The sequence below is a fragment of the Penicillium rubens genome (genome assembly GCF_028828025.1).
Source record: "Penicillium rubens strain IBT 27055 chromosome Unknown utg000002l_segment0_segment0, whole genome shotgun sequence".
Classification (NCBI taxonomy): domain Eukaryota; kingdom Fungi; phylum Ascomycota; class Eurotiomycetes; order Eurotiales; family Aspergillaceae; genus Penicillium; species Penicillium rubens.
Genome location: NW_026890600.1, coordinates 7,873,091 through 7,886,152, shown reverse-complemented (window position 1 = coordinate 7,886,152; position 13,062 = coordinate 7,873,091). Strand labels below are relative to the sequence as shown.

The 13,062-nt window shown below is 49.9% G+C and overlaps 6 protein-coding genes across 6 annotated transcripts; 2 read left to right on the top strand and 4 right to left on the bottom strand.

Moving 5' to 3' along the window:
* Nucleotides 1-1,601: 1,601 nt before the first annotated feature.
* N7525_005408 (uncharacterized protein) lies at nt 1,602-2,510 on the top strand (the record flags this gene model as incomplete). The annotated part of the gene is made up of 2 exons (XM_061213394.1): nt 1,602-1,816; nt 2,411-2,510. 2 exons carry the CDS (start codon nt 1,602-1,604, stop codon nt 2,508-2,510), a joined length of 315 nt encoding a protein of 104 aa, XP_061070415.1.
* Nucleotides 2,511-3,223: 713 nt separating this feature from the next.
* N7525_005407 (TFIIIC subunit 6 family protein) lies at nt 3,224-4,166 on the bottom strand (the record flags this gene model as incomplete). The annotated part of the gene is made up of 2 exons (XM_002564799.1): nt 3,224-4,060; nt 4,110-4,166. The coding sequence occupies 2 exons, from the start codon at nt 4,164-4,166 to the stop codon at nt 3,224-3,226; spliced, it is 894 nt and encodes a 297-aa protein (XP_002564845.1).
* Nucleotides 4,167-4,590: 424 nt separating this feature from the next.
* Nucleotides 4,591-6,662, top strand: N7525_005406 (uncharacterized protein; the record flags this gene model as incomplete). The annotated part of the gene is made up of 3 exons (XM_002564800.1): nt 4,591-4,606; nt 4,848-6,169; nt 6,225-6,662. 3 exons carry the CDS (start codon nt 4,591-4,593, stop codon nt 6,660-6,662), a joined length of 1,776 nt encoding a protein of 591 aa, XP_002564846.1.
* A 749-nt stretch (nt 6,663-7,411) lies between these two features.
* N7525_005405 (WD40 repeat domain-containing protein) lies at nt 7,412-9,381 on the bottom strand (the record flags this gene model as incomplete). Its single annotated transcript, XM_002564801.2, has 3 exons — nt 7,412-7,563; nt 7,624-8,977; nt 9,046-9,381. The coding sequence occupies 3 exons, from the start codon at nt 9,379-9,381 to the stop codon at nt 7,412-7,414; spliced, it is 1,842 nt and encodes a 613-aa protein (XP_002564847.2).
* A 641-nt stretch (nt 9,382-10,022) lies between these two features.
* Nucleotides 10,023-11,161, bottom strand: N7525_005404 (STIMATE family protein; the record flags this gene model as incomplete). Its single annotated transcript, XM_002564802.1, has 2 exons — nt 10,023-10,670; nt 10,733-11,161. The coding sequence occupies 2 exons, from the start codon at nt 11,159-11,161 to the stop codon at nt 10,023-10,025; spliced, it is 1,077 nt and encodes a 358-aa protein (XP_002564848.1).
* A 990-nt stretch (nt 11,162-12,151) lies between these two features.
* On the bottom strand, nt 12,152-12,873 carry N7525_005403 (putative pre-mRNA branch site protein p14; the record flags this gene model as incomplete). Its single annotated transcript, XM_002564803.1, has 5 exons — nt 12,152-12,252; nt 12,322-12,449; nt 12,507-12,563; nt 12,674-12,697; nt 12,842-12,873. 5 exons carry the CDS (start codon nt 12,871-12,873, stop codon nt 12,152-12,154), a joined length of 342 nt encoding a protein of 113 aa, XP_002564849.1.
* Nucleotides 12,874-13,062: the final 189 nt, after the last annotated feature.

Here is a 13,062-nt window from a genome sequence, read left to right as displayed (position 1 = left end):
CAACCCAACCCAACCCAAGTACCTTCGGGCAATGTCTCAATTTTTGGAAGATCGTCCTAGTTAATGCACCTCGGGTATCGGTGAGCACGTCAAAAGAAAAATCATCCTAATCTGGTAGCTTGAATAGACGGTGAAAATGGCTGTTGGGCGCCGCCTAAAAATCGGATGGTACCTTTTTTCCGGAATAGCATACCTATTGCAGATATCAAATAGTAGATTCCTGTCGCCACCCTCAAGCCGATCTCCTACACCGCAACGGAAAATTCCCTTCCATAGCCCCGGCAATCTGGTCGCTGGGCCCCAGTTTTTGTTCTCGAAAGGATCGCCGTATCCGCTCTCGTGCCGAGGTCAAGAGCGAGCTTTCTCCGGGAAACGCTAGAAGGCGTAGAATCTTAGAAAACAACCCTTAAAATAGTCCTAATTCATTAGTTCTAAACAGAGCCTTGCCGATTCAACCGGTTTAATCGGCTTTCACTAGCTGTTCCCGCCTCCAAGCTAGTTGTTTCTATGGTAAATAATGTCAATAACACAATGCATAATATCAATTGGTCGATTCATCGATTCTCACCCCCTGGTCTTCTCCCCCACACTAACGCGTCAGCCCCATCTCCTTTGTTTTTCTTTTCTCCCCGACAGGTTTTCCGGGTTGGGCTCCCGTTGTTCCGATGGGGAATGTCCCCATCCCTGCCTCGATAGCTGGGTTATTGGGCTGTTTAGAATGAGGCGGATAGGCTTGGCGGGCAGATCTCTAGGGAGTAAGCATTGGGCCTGGCCAGGTATGCGTGTACTGGGTACTTTCGTGCTTCCCCAGGGAATGTACTCCTCCACACTTTTATGGGGATGACTTAGTTTTTTTTTTAGTTTAATTATCTGTTTTGGGTGTCTCATCTTTTTTTATATTATTATTTATTGACAGGAAGGAAAAATATAAACGACCCATTCACCCTGAAATTGTCTGACTCTTTTTTCTAGTTCTGTTCATTCAAGTATACAATTATTATTACTACATACTCAGCACTGTTAACAGCTTTGCTATCACCGCTCGCTCTGATCGTCTTCAAGTCTTCTACCAGAGCAATACTCTCGCTGCAATAAGTTTAATTGAGCCTCCTCACAACCGTCACAACGACAATCTATCATCTCAACAACCGCAACTCACTTCTCGCCTTCGACGCTTGTTATATTACATCTCCTCAATACCCGAATCCAATTCCTTTGATCCTTGTAAGTATAACTCCCGTCACTACTTGCCACATCACCTCCGATCCGATCCACCGAAACCGGGCCTCGGGCAACTTCGGAGCCCACAAGCTCCATCTATACGGAGCATATGCCAAACCCAAGTACAAAGCACAAGCGTCCGCACAAACAGAAAGCTGACATTCAGTCTCGTGAATCCAGCTCAGCAATCCAGCCTTATACATTCTTCCCAGCCGAGGTTGCCGATCAACTGCATACTTTCCCCAAGTATAAAACCCCAACAAACCAACAACTTCATTCTTCAACTATATAAGCACTTCAACGGGAGTCTATTTATCCTCTCAACATCTACGCCTCCCAAGAAATCCAAATCCATATTCTCCACATCCACATCCAAAACAATGGCCTCCGTCGCAACCAAAACCGCAACCCCCGTCATGCCTCCCTCCTTCTCAATGTCGCAGGATATCTCCCGCGCAATGACAGCCTCAACCCAAAAGACAGAAAAGACCCGCTCAGTCCTCATCGACGGCATGCCTCCCGCGCCTCCGCCATCCCCCGTCGCCTTCTCCAAGGGCAAGGCTGGCTACAATAATATCCCCAGCTTGAGCCTGGAGTGATTCAACCTCTTCTTTTCTTGGTTTCGGATTCCGTCCTGACATCCTTCTTCAATACGTCTTCTTCTTGGCCTTCTCAAGAAATTATTGCACCATCATCCAATATTCCCTGATAATGGTCTTTCACATGGACATGTGGGACGGCAGATTTGCCCATCCTGTCCATTGTTCTCTTACATTCCTTTTTACTTCGTCCTTGACTTGATATCCGCGGTGCTTTCTAGCCTTATGTCTTTTTCTTTGGGTCGTTGTCTTTCTCTTTTTGCTTGTCGCCTTTTGGTTTAGCGTTGCATGGCGGCGCGGATATGTGATCTGGTTCTGGTTGCGCAATGGGCGCTTCTAAAAGTCTGGGGAATTGGTGTTTTTAATGGTTTTACCCTGGGCTTTTCCGAATCAGAAATTGAAATTGGATAATTTATATATATATACTATGCTTATGTGACCTTAATGGTGATGGTCGACACATTTTCTTGCTGATAATTGCCCGGTGTATATATGTATAGATACATACGTAGTGGCTCCGTATTGTACTACCTTCAATGGCTTTACTGCTACAAGTATCATATGTAGAATGTAGGCGGTTTGGTATTTAGTGTCAACCTTCCGAAGTCGGATATACCCGTGGACGGTGTGACTGTGGCTCACATAATGGCTGCTAGAAGAGTATTTTCATGCATCGGAGTTGAGAAGTAGCAGCTACATGGTACAAGGTACACGGCTAGGAACCTGTAGTCCGACGCAAGCAACGAACCATCTGCTTGCTGCATGTGAAGATCTGCCGATCACGACGTCACCCGTCTCGCATTGTGGAAGTAGATGGGGTACACAACCTGTTTTGTACTCTGCACTGACGTTCTAGATGCCGAAATGGGAAGACCAGCTACAGTATACAGTTGGCTTGAGCAGCAAAATCTGTGTTGTATCATAGTCTCCATGATCAGTGATTTTCAAGATGAACAAGAATTTATGCTTGTATTGGGTTTGTGGATGACGTTATCCTCTAGATCTACCTATCTTAGCGTAGCTAGGATGGCTCCATTGATGGGCTGTTTGCTCAGTCCCGAGGTTAAATTGGGCGGTGCTTGTCATCGGTGGTTGCTTGTTGGGGTCTCCCGGTTGTGATGCCATTCCACCGATATCGTAAGAGAAAATCAGCTGTGTGTTTCCATCACAAGAGTAGCGCTTTTGCCTCCAGCAAGGGTGTCGATATTTCTTCGCCGGTGCTACTCCTCGGTTCCCGGTTCCCGGCACTTCCACGTGACAGCACAGTCGGCTACGTACTACAACGTAGATCCAATGAGATGCCGACACCGGGCGGCTTGTTCAGGGCCCGGAGGATCCATTCAAAGACACAGGGTCTAGACCCGAACTCTGGGTTGAGGTCAGTTCACTGTCGATCTGTACGTTCATGAAGTAAGATCATCGCTGTCAGACGTTAACTCCGAGTCGGACTCAGACTCAGCCTCAGCCTCATCAGGGTTGAGCTCTTGGTTGACCTCTTGAATCAGAAGCTCAAGAGTCGCCTTAGCCTCCAAGTCCCCTCTCGAAGCACGTTCGTTCAGCCTCTCGATCTCAGCCAGTTGCGCCTCAGTACGGGCCCAGCCTTGCTGTCTGTCTGTCATATTGACCTGCCGACGTGTACTCATAATCGTGCGAACGGTATCCCCCTCTCCCTTGAGGTTCTTGATCTTCTGCAACCTCTGGAGGAACTGCGCCTGGTGGGATGGGGCTGCGGGACGACGGGGTGCTCCAAGGGGTTCGGCGCCCTGAGAAGACACGGACTCTGAGGGTCCCTCAGTAACGCGTTGAGCTGGTCCTGGCCCAGCGCTCGGGGCGAGCTGTGCCTTCCGACCAAGGATCTTCACGCTGTTGGCGGCCACAAGCTCGTAGGAGGGTCCACGATGTAGCGGTTGAGGGAAAGGGTTGTCTGGGTCAGTTTCTGTGCTTGGACTGACGAAAATAAGCTCGGTGCCAATTTGATCAGCCCAGGAGCAACTGAACATCTGATTGTAGTATGAAATGATTGGGTTGCTGGTGTGGAGGTCGAGAATTTGGATTCGTTCGTTGGGGAGGTAGCCTGTCTCGGCGCTCTCGATCGGAGGATAAGCTTCGCCTGGAAATCCTTGGCCCATGTCTTCTGCTGGGTTCTGTGTATCATCCAGGGACCCGGCTTCCTTTGGGCGACGGCGGGGAGGGCGCACTGGACCATGGTGGGCGGTCAGGTCCAGGTTGAGATAAAAGCTCTATCAATTGATTAGCAGCATTGAGAGAAGACAAGGTCAATTATCTCACCTCTGTCTCTGTGCCATATTCATACTCATATTCTTCATCGGATTCGAAGTCAGCCATTGTATGATGAATTAATTGTTAAGGTCTGATCTCCCTGGAACCGGAGATAAGATCTGAGTCAGCTTTCTGCAGGATCTGGAAGCGGTGAGCCCTGATCTTTCCCCCTCTTCCCGATCGGGACAAGATCTTGTTAACCTTGGAGAATACGGCCTGGTGGCAAAAATGGGCATAAACACTTGCATACTTTTTTAAAATGTTTCAGATGGAGGGGGGTTTCCCATAAACAATTGACTCTATTTCCCCCCTTACCACAATGAACTATTTTTAAATATTATTTTGATGTGCATCTACATCTGTACAATCCAAGGTTATACGATTCCGTCTAGAACCCAAGTAGAGTTGTGCCCAGCCCTCTCCTCCATCAGCCTTATGGAACATCCCACACATTATCCTCACCGCAACAACTCAGACAACTCGGACAACAATGGGATCATCCCTTCGTAGGTTTCCCCGTCTCTTCCGCTCCGGCTTTGGACGGATAAGCCATGCACTCGGTATATGGCATCCGGCTTGGCTATGGTTTCTATGCATTTCCGCAGGTTCCCGGTGCCTAGTCCGAGATATTGGTCATCTCTTGCCTGTCCCTTTTCTGATTTTTTTCCCTTTTAAAAATTCTATTCGGGCAATTCTAGCTGGACTCGGGAAATCGGGCTAACAAAGGCACTGTGTGTTCCTATATAGGTAACCCCGCGGTCCTGTTGTGCGCCCTCCTTGTCCCAACTCTCGTTATCTCTCGTCCCACCATAGTACCTGGGGAATGCCCGACCGCTGCAGCCCTACCACTTGACTCCCACTGCATTGAACCCCTAGCCTCGACTGGAATTCCCGAAATCACAGTCTATGAACATACTCCACATAGTTCTTCGGCCCTGACAGTCTATGCCGACTCGCTCCAGCAGATGACCCGAAAGGCCAAGGCAACCATTGCCGTGCTCTCAACCCTGATCGCTTATGTATCCGTCAACAGCATAATCCACGTACTCCGGCCGGCTGCTTTCGTCTGGTCTGCGGAGGACCGGGAGGAGCGGGACTGGATTGCGAGCTCGCGCTCGTGGTTCGACCGCAAATCCTGCCGATGGCTCAGCATCTGTGGCGCAGCCCATTTACAGACCGTACACGGTGAATTCGGACATCGTGAGCCAGCAGAGAGGGTAAATGCGCAAGATGCCGAGCCAGAGGCTCCATGGCGGTCCTTTTGGATTAGCGGGGCTAGTGAGTCCGAGTGGGATGCCGAAGAGCGGGCTCGGCGGCAGATCCCGGACTACGTTTTCCACTATGCCCCACTCGTTCACCTTTATTCTGGCGAGCAGTTCTGGCCGGGGGATGTCGCAGAGCACTTGCATCATACCACTCCGACCCTGAATTACACCCCGATTCAGGCCCAATGGGACCATCTGACGCTGCGCGATCTGGATGAGTTGAACAAGTGGGGTGCCAGGCACGTTTTCTTGACGAGCAATGATGATGTACAGACGCGTCCACCGTGGCTGGAGGGCGATAGGAATATCCCGCAGACAGATGGGAACAATAAAGAAGAATCCTGGGCGGATTGGGATGGCCGGGTCGATGGTGATATTCCCGGTGACACGCAGGAAGATCGAGCCAAGTGGTACGATTTTCACCAATTGCAACAAGAGGCTCCCGCTGTACACGAATCCGACACCGATGAACATTTTCAAGCCCAGCAAATACTCAAAGAAGAGCTTCGCAGACGTTATGGTGGGGAGGAGATCTACGACAGTGGTGCCGGTGGTCGAAGCGATGCCCCTGCAATCCTGGTGGTGATAGACAAAGGCAACGGAATTGTCGATGCGTTCTGGTTCTACTTCTACAGCTTCAATCTCGGCAACACCGTTGTCAACGTGCGGTTTGGCAATCACGTCGGTGACTGGGAGCATTGTCTGGTGCGGTTCCACAATGGCAAACCGAAAGCGCTCTTCTTCAGCGCCCACCAAGGAGGAGAGGCTTATAGCTACGAAGCCGTTGAGAAGATCGGACAACGGGTAATGCTCCAATAGCAAAGCAGGAAGTGCTATCTCACTAATTCTACCTCACTAGCCCGTCATCTACTCTGCCGAGGGCAGCCATGCCATGTACGCCACGGCCGGGGTACACGAGTACCTTCTCCCCTGGGGACTGCTGCACGACGTCACCGACCGCGGTCCACTATGGGACCCCTTCCTCAACACGAAGGCCTACACTTACGACCTCGACAACAAGCATCTGCGGGCGTCCACTTTCAGCCCCTCCGCTCCGACAGAATGGTTCCATTACAGGGGCCACTGGGGTGACAAGTTCTACCCACTAGGCGATTCCCGTCAATATCGATTTGCAGGCCAGTACCATTTCGTGAACGGACCCCTTGGCCCGAAGTTCAAACATCTCAACCGCCATAAGGTGTGTCAGGGCCCAGACCGTTCTCCCTGCGTTATCAAGAACTATGTCGAGCAAGGGAAGCGACCTCAGCGGTGGGGCTCAAGCAGACAGGGAGAGTAGCTGATCGTGGAGATCTGTTCAATCTCTCAAGTCTCACCTATCGGTTACGGTTACGGATTATCTGCCCATGTCCCCCTTCCCTGTGGTCGGAGTCTTATGAAAACCTACCCATTATACCCAGCCTAAATTATTAAAGCACCCCGGAGATGATTCTTGCTAACATATTTTCTTATTTCCTTTTCTCCATGCGCTTTTTCTTCGATGTTTTGCCCCCAGATACCCCCTTTGTTACTGAGAATCCTTGACCAAGGCCAACAGTATAGACCCCTCCCACGAATGAGATCATGACCCTTCATCTGATTTGACACGAATTGCATGTGCTATGGCGTGTTTATGGCTTTGATTCCTACTCCCCTCTTTTCTTTTGGATCCGGGCGTTCTGCGTGCTTGTGTTCTCTTTGCTCAAAAGCTCCCAACAACCTCAAAAAAATGATTGGCCTATTACGAAGTACCATGGGTGTATATTTGGTTATACATTAGATATTACATTTGCTTCAAAGTTTTCTTTTAATTTACTGCCGTAGAATGAGTTATTGGATGCCTCCCAAGGTTGGTTTAGATGATGCCAAGTGCCGAGCAGCCGCTGATATCAAGAACTCAGCCCTAACTTTATACCAGCGACTGTAAAAATAACCACATTGATTTACAAGTGACTGTACAACAGAATGAAAAACATATACCACTATATGGGTACATATGTAGTAAACATATGACAAGAAAACATAAATATTTTATTCAGTATCGGACCTCTATCCCCGAATCTCCCAAAGTCGAATGGCACCTTGCTCATTACCAACAGCCAACTGCTCCGAGTTCGGTGAAATAGCCACCGAGGAAATGCGACCCAACGGTGTGTTAGAAGTAGGCCAGTTACGGTATACGGTGCAGGTAGGAAGATGAACTATAAAAGCAACACAGTTAGCAAAGAACACACAAAGACAAGCAAACCGAGAGAACATACCAAGACGCAAAGCATCACGCTTCCAGCGACTCGCCATAACCAGCATCTGCCCATCAGGCGCAAACACCAAGTGGCTAATGGGGGTAGTGAGCTGATCGAGCACACGCACAGGCTCAGGGTTACGCGGAATACCCGCCTGAGCCGGGGAATCCTTCTCAGCAGCAGAAGCATTGGCATACGCAGCCGCCCACTGGCGACGATCATAAACGTTAACAATACCACTCGAAGAACCAATCGCCACCCAACGATCACCGCCAAGCTGAGTCCGGCCCGAGCGACCACCAAGGCTGAGAACCGTCGTGCCGACTGCACCGGCATCGACCCAGCGCGCCACAACCCGGCCTACACGTCCATCCCACTCAGAGACCTCACCGTTCTTCGACACAACTGTCATACCCTCGCCGTCAGACCACCAGGCGAAGTCTGCGACACCGCCGCGGCCGTCGACGCGCACCTGTGCGATCCACTGCGCGGTGTTCGCGTCCAGCACGTTGATCAGACCGCCGCCCTTGCGGGCTGTACCGACTAGGCCGACGAAGCGGCCGCATGGAGAGAGCTTGAAGCGCTCCATGGACTTTTGCTCTTCCTTGCGGTCGGAGGAGCCGTTGACCTTGTCGACTTTGCCGGTGTCCAGGTCCCAGATGTGGAAGTAGCGCCTGCGGCCGGAGGCGAAGATTTTGTTGCCTGTGGGCGGGGCGAAGGCGGACGTGTGGATTGGTGTGTGCTTGATGTGCAGGGAAGTGAGGAGGGGGTTGGGAGCGGGCGCGGAGGGAGAGATGTGGTGCAGGAAGAGGGTGGATGCTGGTCCGGAGGAGAGCAGGAGCGGGTAGTGCGGGTGGAAGGTCAGGGAGTCGACGGAGGAGGGTTGGGATTTGCCGATGTCCTTCAGTCTCTGGATGTCGATGACCTCCTGGCGCAGCTTGCGCTTTCCGCCGGAGCGCGCGTTGTCTTCTATGCGTGTCAGGTCGGAGGCGTTTTGGAGGAGCTTGGCTAGCGGCTGCATCGAGAGGTTCTCGTTCTCATCGTCCGAGTCGATTTCCTCCTCTGCGTCCGAGTCCGAGTCAGTCTTGCGGCGCTTGAGCTCCGGTGTGGCCCACTCTGGTGTAGGGTGTAGGCGTGTGAACTGTCTGCGCAGTCGTCGGACGTATTCCTTGCCGCTGACTACATCTTCGGCCTCGGTGTCGCGCAGTTTGCGCAGCCTGGCTTGGCTTGCTAGCGACACTGCGAGGCGATCGTCGTCGCTATCGTACCATACTGCGGGTTCGTCCTCTTCTTCGTCCTCAGCCTCGGACGGGGTTTCCGGCGATGGGATAAAATCGGCGGTGGGGGGTGCGCCGGAGTCAAGGAAGAAAAGCTAAAGAAGGCAGAATTGTTAGATCGAAAGCCTAAGATCGGTGAACGCATGGGAGTGGAGTCGCATACATCTGAATCGGCCAGAGCAGCCAAATCCTGGTCCTCACCCTCCTCGGCATCTTCGCTAACACCGCTCTCGTCATCACTGTGCAGAGTGAGAGCCATACCAGCCTCGCGGTCCTGCTGGGTCTTCAATGCGCCCATGAACCCCTCATCGTCGCCAAAAAGCATGCGCTCTAGCTTCTTCTCCGCCTCATCTTTCTCGGGCACGTCGTCCTCATCCGAGCTAGTTTCGTCGCCCATTTCAACATCTGAGTCCTCCGGGCGGAGATTGGCCGTAGTGTTCTCGAACGGAGACCGGGTGGTCGTCCGCTTGGACTTTTCTTTCAGCCCTACGTTAGGCATGGTGGTTGGTGTCAGAAAATCTGCCAATCAAGCACAGCTGCTTGCAGGCTTGGTCACCGAATTGATACTTGTATGCAATAATGCAATTGTAGGCTGCGAATGTTCCTCAGGCGGAGCTAGAATATTTTTCTTCTTTGATTTTTCCAGAATGGGCAGATCAGAGCGGTGTGGAAGGCGGCATATGTTATTGCCTTGGCTTTAAGGCGACAAATGAGATTCAACACCATCCAAAAATGAGCTTTAACACACTCGTTTGATATCCTTTTTTATCCTCTTGCTATATGTGATTGATGAGAAGAGTAACTGTTAGAGCTAAAAAGTTCTTTTTGTGCATGGAAAAGGCGGTAAGCAGGGGAAATGGAAAAGTAGACAGAATATATAATGTCAGACTGGGATATGGCCCCCATTAGACCATATACATTAACCCCGGTTTTTGTGTCTTTAACTAACTACATAGGTATCCAAATACAGAATATAGATGTGTGCATTCCACATATGTATGTAGGAAGGAAGGAAGGGAAAAGATGATAATCATACTAAATGTAGTAAGAGCGAAATAATCATATTCACGGTAAAGACCACTATCAACACTAAAACAAAAGCCAATATGAGATTTCCGAAACCAAAACACAAAGCAATATTTAGTGATGTGTTGAAGTAGCTTTCTGGTCATGTTCGTCACCGCTGCTACTCGAGCTCGGAGGCGCATAAGGAGGGACAGGATTTTGATCCTCAGGAAGTAAATGCTCGGATTCCTGGAGAGCATCTGCAGTAGCCTTTGGTTGTGAGGCAGTTGTCGGAGATTTCCCGGGTTCTTCATCATCAGAATCAGTTGCATACGACTCGTCCAGACCAGCAAGAAGAGCCTCCCGGCGGAGAGCATCATCATCTGTGACAGCATCCCCAATCGTGTCGTCCACCACGTATTGTGAGACCGGTTTCTTGATGAATATGTCGATGATATAATACTGTATGGCGTTCATGATGACTGGGAAAAGAAGCATGACGAAGAAAATCTGGACAGCAGCGTTGCCTTCTGTCCACCTTAGAGCCCAGTCCCCGACTTTGATAATGAAAGGTAAGAGCTCGATGAGGAAGAACACGCATATCTTCATGCCGAGTAATCCCATGAAATAAACAACGGACTGCTTGAGCCACCATGTTACACGTGGAGGCTGGCCATAATTTCCTGACTCTATCGATTCTGGGGGGTTTGCGAGAGGTGTGTAGGATGCGAAATAATTGAGAACGCGGAGAAGGAGGATCAGAATCGGAATACCGAGGGTAGTCTGTTCATCAGTTAGCTAGCAGCTCCCCAAAAGAGATTAGAGTAAGATCAGTAGTGACGCACGTCGATTCCCAGGTTCAGTAAGTAGAACGAGCATGGGTTCGGCTTGTATGAGCTTCGAATCTCCAGTTGGCCCGCAGAGAACATCGACATGACCAGATTGAGCATGTGAAGCATGACAGATCCGAAGACTTGTTTTGAGACGTCAAAGGCCCAGATCTTCACCGGGCGCTGTGGTCGTTCTCTCCATCTCTTATAGACTAGAGATAATAATGCGAGGCTGCCAAGAGCAATCTGAACAAACACTGAAAATGGACCAAGCAGCTTGCATTCTCCTCCTTCATCATTTGGATCCTGCCCTGGACTTGAAGAATTTGTTCCATGATAGTATAGTGTGTGGGCACCCGAGGGTGTTGGAATGGCTCGGGCACCGGTAGCAGCGATAAGTGTGCTTGTAGCTATCGACGCCAACGAGCTAGTCGCGTCATCCATCGCTTTTTAGTCAGGTAAAACCAGAAACTCAGTCAGAAAGCTCAGGTAGAACGCGACATATGCTGGAAACCAGATCGTAGTAACAGTACCCAGTAAACTTCCAGGAAGGTTATCAAAGGCGGAGAGGATCGAACGTCATACGTGACATCGAAACGAGTGGCAATAAACTACCTAGGTAGATCAGCGGATGAATAGGAAAGCCTGAACCTGGGAAATGTAGTTCTTTCTGAACGTAGAAAAGAACGAAGTTATAGGAAAAGAATAAGGGTGAAGTGAGTGAGATTGCAGTGCTGCTGCGCCCTAGGCGGTGTCAGGATCCCCGCAGCGGGATCGACAAGGCCGATAGCATTTCCCTTCCAGGGTTTGGACGGGCTATTTAAGGGTCTTGCGTCTTGGCATGATATTTTTATTTTGCTATCTGCTTTGATCTGGATCTTAATATGTTGTGTGTACATCGTATAGGTCAATGTCAAGCTTAAAATTTCCCTGCAGAAGAGTGGGTACTGATCGGTGATACGCCAACGTTACGGTAGATAGACAGACCCTAGTTTTAGCTTGACAATGTAGATCAAGATGCCACAAAGCTCGAAAACAGGCCCAGACTCGATTACATATGTAGTTGGGCACTCCGAGTAGTTTGGCTCTCATAGGAACCTTCGCACCTAGTATCTAGCCATCACACAGAGAATGTTGGAGCAAAGTGGAAGGTCAATTTGACGAAGAGAGTAATAGTAGTAATGGGTAAATAGAATAAACATAAGAAGAAATAAGATCTCGCCGGCGTGCTGTTTCGCACGATCATTTCTGGGTCAATATATGACTAGAACCAGCCCTCGCCCACCATCAAGCCCTCTCAAAAAGAAACAAAAAACCCCAGGGAATAAAAACGCCGGAAACCCCTCAACCAACCCGTGATTGAATAGTAGAGCCGTTGCAATACCATGGCGCAGCTAAATGCTAGCAGAGGGAAGAGAAAAAGAATTCGTCACATCATTCTATCCCGTGTTGCTGTTTGAGCCTTTCTAAATTCTCCTGCCGTTCCGTAATGTCCTCTTTCGTTCGGACCATCTTCTCTGGCTGATGATACAAGACTACAACCCCCGAAGTTAGTCATCTCCACATAATTCCCGACGCTCATTTGATCCATATGTGATACGTACCAACCAAGTATCTGTTCTGGAAGTTGAATCCATTGAGCTTATCGCATGCCTGTTTGGCGTCGTGAACGTCCTCGTAGACAACGAATGCGGTTCCTTTGGAGGTATTGGCGATACCCTGGCGAATTTGGCTGTACATGAAATGGTATTAGATCGGTTTGTAACACGAGACCATAGGTGACTATTACCGAATGGGGCCAAATTTGCCGAACAGGTCGAACAGTTGCTCTGCTGTTACGTTGTAGCTGTTGTGAAAGATGTCAGCGACATAGTCGCGATTTCAAATGGCGAGTTGCAGGATTGATCCGCCGGGGAAGCGAGCCGTAGCAAAGCAGCGAAATGATCAAGTACATACTTAAGGTTCTTGACGAAGAGAATCCTGTGAAAGAAGAAGAAAAGAGGTTAGCGCTAGTCACTTGCAAATGTCAGGGATCTGCTAAACCCAAAGATCAAGCTGTTGATGGCAAAATGGCACTTGTGCTGAGAATCGGGGGAGGGGCATGGAAAAAGTATTCTCACGTACCGATTGGCTTCGGGGGCGAGCTTTCGGCTCATTCTCAGAGGTGAGAGAGTCCTGGAAGATGTTGAATGAAAGTGTTGACAAGAAAGATACGCAAGGTATCAGTTGCAGTGTTGGAATAGCGAAGAGGCAGAAGATCCGAGCAAGGCGCAAGGACAACCACGAGGTTTGTCTTGGCAGTGCGCTTACTTATCCGGGTTTAGTGGCAGTTGGTTCGTAAACCG